This window comes from Gossypium hirsutum, chromosome D11, assembly GCF_007990345.1.
Source record: "Gossypium hirsutum isolate 1008001.06 chromosome D11, Gossypium_hirsutum_v2.1, whole genome shotgun sequence".
In the NCBI taxonomy this organism is placed as follows: domain Eukaryota; kingdom Viridiplantae; phylum Streptophyta; class Magnoliopsida; order Malvales; family Malvaceae; genus Gossypium; species Gossypium hirsutum.
Window position 1 is genome coordinate 66,060,395 of NC_053447.1, and position 4,744 is coordinate 66,065,138.

At 30.9% G+C, this 4,744-nt stretch overlaps 2 protein-coding genes across 2 annotated transcripts; one reads left to right on the top strand and one right to left on the bottom strand.

Moving 5' to 3' along the window:
* Positions 1-249: 249 nt before the first annotated feature.
* LOC121223254 (L-type lectin-domain containing receptor kinase IX.1-like) lies at positions 250-1,470 on the top strand. The gene is made up of 2 exons (XM_041104390.1): positions 250-391; positions 441-1,470. Exons 1-2 carry the CDS (start codon positions 250-252, stop codon positions 1,361-1,363), a joined length of 1,065 nt encoding a protein of 354 aa, XP_040960324.1. The 3' UTR covers positions 1,364-1,470.
* Positions 1,471-2,226: 756 nt separating this feature from the next.
* LOC121223255 (putative receptor like protein 25) lies at positions 2,227-2,676 on the bottom strand. Its single transcript, XM_041104391.1, has one exon. It carries the CDS (start codon positions 2,674-2,676, stop codon positions 2,227-2,229), a length of 450 nt encoding a protein of 149 aa, XP_040960325.1.
* Positions 2,677-4,744: the final 2,068 nt, after the last annotated feature.

Consider the following 4,744-nt stretch of genomic DNA (forward strand, 5'->3'; position numbering starts at 1 on the left):
TAAACCAAATAATTAATAACATATAAATACATGTAAGTAAATTTGCAAACATAATCTAGAAATTTAAATTACATATCCAACCATGGACAGATCTACACCTCTTTTCTTTTTTGACATCTTAATAACACTTGTATATAATGATTTGAACCAAGATTTTCATGTCATCTTTGTATCTGACTTATATGTATAATTTTTAAACCAGGTTATAAACCTCCATCAAAAAGTGGTGGTCGTATCTCGACAGCTACAATGGCTGGTATCGTTGCTGGAGCAACGTCTGCTACTTTGTTGATTGTAGGCATCTTTTGGTGGAATTGCTGTTATAAATTAGATGATGAAGTATCTGGTGTTCTCTTTGGCGATGAATTCCAAATGGGATGGAACTTAGGAAGTTTTCCTTGGTACAAATAGCTAAAATGACCAATAATTTCAACGGTGAAAACTAGGAAAAGGAGGGTTTGGTGTAGTTTATAAAGGGTACTTAAGGGACTCGGATACTTATGTTGCTGTTAAACGGATTTCAAAGGCCTCTAAGCAAGGAATTAAGGAATATGCATCTGAAGTGAAGATTATTAGCCAATTAAGGCACAAGAATCTTGTGAAGCTTATTGGTCAGTGTCATGAAAAAGGAGAACTTATACTTGTTTATGAGTTAATGGCTAATAGCAGCCTAGATTCCTATCTTTTTAAAGGTAAGACCTTATTGACCTGGGAAGTGAGATTTAAAATTGTGCAGGACCTGGCATCAGCACTATTCTATCTTCATGAAGAAGGTGACCATTGCGTACTACACAGAGATATCAAAGCGAGCAACATTATGTTAGATTCTAGTTTCAATGCTAAACTTGGGGATTTCGGGCTTGCTAGGCTAGTGGATCATGAAAAAGCGTCACAAACCACCCATTTAGCTGGGACTTTGGGCTATTTGGCACCTGAATGTGTTTCATCGGGAAAAGCTAGTAAGGAATCGGATGTCTACAGCTTTGGAGTTGTGGCATTGGAGATTGCATGCGGTAGAAGATCAATAGAGTCCAAATATGAAGAATCTCAAGTTCCATTGGTAGCTTGGGTGTGGGATTCATATGGAAGCCAACGGTTGCTTGATGTGGCTGACCCAAAATTAAGTATGAACTTTGATGCGAAACAAATGGAATGCTTGTTAATGATTGGATTGTGGTGCGTCCATCCAGACCAGCATTTTAGACCTTCGATAAGGCAAACAATTCAGGTTCTTAATTTTGAAGCACCATGGCCGAAGCTTCCAAGTACGAGGCCAACTGCTACATATAATGCACAAATCACTTCAGAAATTCAAACAAGTGAGCCATGTTTTTCTGATATGAGTATTATGGTCCCGCGTTAGATATACATAATATTCAAATTGATTGTCTATTGACAATAATATATATATTAATACATATTTAATGATTAAATGCTTCAAATATATGAAATAAATAGTTTAAATTTACACAACAATGGACAATGAGCTACAATATGGCCGAATATTTGCTTGGCCGAACGAACAAAAATACCCAAAGGCAGACCCAATCCGCCATATTTTTGTCATTAAAAATAAAAGAAATTAAGAAAGGGCATATTTGAGTGTTGGGCAATTAATTGAGTCATATTTTCATGGGTTGTATAAAAAACTTTGAGTCGGATACTATGGCTTTAGGATATAGATATATTATGTAAATTATAAAATTTTTGGGTCCAATCGAATTATTATTATTTCTCCAAAGCCCGAATTGAATACAAAGATGGGATTCTTTATATAATACATACAGATCTTAGAAAAATTAAAAAAGTAAAAGTATACGAATCCTAAAAATTATAGGCTACCACTACCACCACTTCAACATCCGTGGTAACCGTGGCCGGGGCAAGGACAACAAATAATATGCTCTGATGAAGAGTCGCCACCACCACACATGGATGCACCTCCAACGTCACTAATATCGTTTAATTATTAAAATATTTTAAAATATATTGTTTAATTATCTGTGGTAAGCTGCCAAAGAGTTTGCTTCTTTACCTTTTTGCAAATCTTTGCTGAACTCTCTTGGTAATCCTAATTAACCACCATGGTTTTCCAGTTGTGAGTACAATGTATCCCAAGCTTACTCCCAGCACCAACCCACATCCGTATCCCATCAGTATAGAAAATCTCCAATTCAGTTCATCGTCATCTCCATCAAATTTGGCTGGAATTTTCTAATCATTATCTCATCTGTTTGGTAATGGCAGCCCGCAAAAACCCAAGTTTCCTATGTAGGAATCATTAGTGAAAGTATTAATTTGTTTTCCTTGAGGAAGGGGTCCTGTTATATTATTTTGAGAAAGGTTTAACACCACTAAGAATCCAAGATTCGTTAATTCCATTGGAATTCTTCCTTGGAACATGTTTGATGAGAGATCTAATGATTCAAGCTCTAGCAAATCACCTAATGATGATGGGATAGGACCTGTTAAACTATTATGAGAAAGGTTTAGGACAATAAGTGAATGAAGTTCACCAAGTGCTTTAGGAATTTCTCCCAAGAATTTATTATTCAAAAAGTCAATTACCATCCAGCTGGGTAATAGTGATTCAAACTCCATTCCCAACCCTTTAGCTACAAAAGATAAACCTTGCACATCATAATACCACATTCCATTAGCCATTGCATTTATCATGTCTTCTGGTTCACCTTTCTTTTCATACTCTTTTCTAATGGCATGCAAATTCTCAAAAAAAAAAAAACTTGATAGGTAAGTAGCAACTAAAATTATTATGAGAAAAATCAATGACATCCAACTTTTTCTGATGAGTCACTCATCTTTGTGTATTGTGGTGGAGCAATTGGAACATATACACACATACAAAAATTCAAAGATGAGAAATATTTAGCTCTTGATCAAAAATCAATTGTAATGTGGGGTATTTATAACACGTAAATCAACATAATCTCATGTTGAAATAGAAAGTTTAATTCTCTTAAGTAATAGTTTAGACATAAATCAAAGGTATTTAATCAATAATTTCTCTAAACCATTATGCGCAAACTTTTACAAAAGTTTTTCAAACTCAATCAATAAAAAATTGAGATATGAACTCATCAGTGTTAGTAAAATGAATTATCTTAATTGCATTATCTAAAACTAATTGTTTAAACAAGCAATCTTCCAAACAATAGGTTGCAAATTGATAACACATATGTGATTATTTTGTAGATGCATCTACCAAAATCATATAATATCAAAACCATCCATATGGTGGATGACTGGGCTAATATTCATTTTAGAAATGCAAAATATTGAATCTCAGCTTTAGCTAGTGAGTTTGTAATAATCAATTATCATTGAGAACAAGCAACACATGAGAATTTTTTAAATTAAAGAATCTTATGATTCTTTAAATCTCAATTAATTTTCACATCATATATAATCCAAGATGGTTTAACTAGTCACGCCAAATAGTAAATGTCAATATAAATTTTGACAATTTATAATTTCATCATCATTTTCTTTTATTTTGTATCGACATATAAACAATATTGTGATATTTACTTCAAGAAATGTCTACATTAATGTGAAGTCCATAATGTTATTAACTCACTAAAATAAATATAATTTGCAATATATTCAGGTAATATGCCAAAATCTTCAAATGTTCAAATTAACATTAATAATCAAAAGAAATTATACAATTTGTTATATTTATTGCAATCATTCACTTCAAGGGATGTGCAAAAATCAGTGGAACAAATAATTTATTATTTTGTTTGACCTTAAAAAGGCATTAGATCAATCCAAAAATACTTTTAAAACCATTTTCGCAAGAGTTTTTCATTATCAATTAACTAGAAAGAAATAACCAAATCATTCATGGTGTTTATTGCAAATCAAATGTACGGACAAAACTAACATTTAAAATATCAAACTTGATATAATGCTAGTGCCAACAAAAAAAAAATCATAAACCATTGCATACATGTATGAAATTCACTTCAAAATCATACATCCCATGTTCACTAAAACTTTTCCATTTATAATTGTTCATATAATTTCTCTAAATAATTAACAAATATAAAGTGTATGAATTACCTTTAACAACTTTACAAAAATAACAAGTTTCCCAAGGTTATATAGTAAGAAAATATAAGGCATTTACAAATCAAATCACACGAATTGTTTTAATGCTTCTTATCAAACAACAATTGGCTAATACAAACAATATTCATATAAATGCAAACGGTCAAATTAATATAGTAATTCTCATTTAAGTTTGTGAAAATGTTTTCAACCAAAATAATTCAAGAATTAAAAATGACAACAATTAAATTTGAAATTCAATATTAGAACCAACCCAAAAATCAATTTAGACATTCCTCAAAAAGTCTTTAAAACTACACATGTATGAGTATTGAAAAATTTCAAATTGTATAACCAAAATAATAAAAGACATTAAAAGAACGTAATCTATATTTATATTAAATCAAATCTGAACAATCATAAATTTCATAGCTTTATCAACACAAATTTACATACTATTATATTTTTAGCCAAATACATTATTTAATTATAAAACTTACTATAGCAAGATAAAGAAGTCAATTAATATTCATTTTTATGAACAAATAAGATGTTTTAAACCACAACCCATGAAACCAAAACTTAAATTAAAATAATCTCAAATACTTAAACCATAAATCAAATTGATGTAATATCTAAAGATGCTATTATTGAGAATAAGTGTAAAGAT

Bases quoted from the DNA above. Each gene is read 5' to 3' on its own strand.
- LOC121223254 (XM_041104390.1), top strand. From the start codon at position 250: ATGGCTGGTATCGTTGCTGGAGCAACGTCTGCTACTTTGTTGATTGTA. The intron at 392-440 runs GTTTTCCTTGGT...TTCAACGGTGAA, and splicing joins AATGGGATGGAACTTAGGAA to AACTAGGAAAAGGAGGGTTT.
- LOC121223255 (XM_041104391.1), bottom strand. From the start codon at position 2,676: ATGATAAATGCAATGGCTAATGGAATGTGGTATTATGATGTGCAAGGT.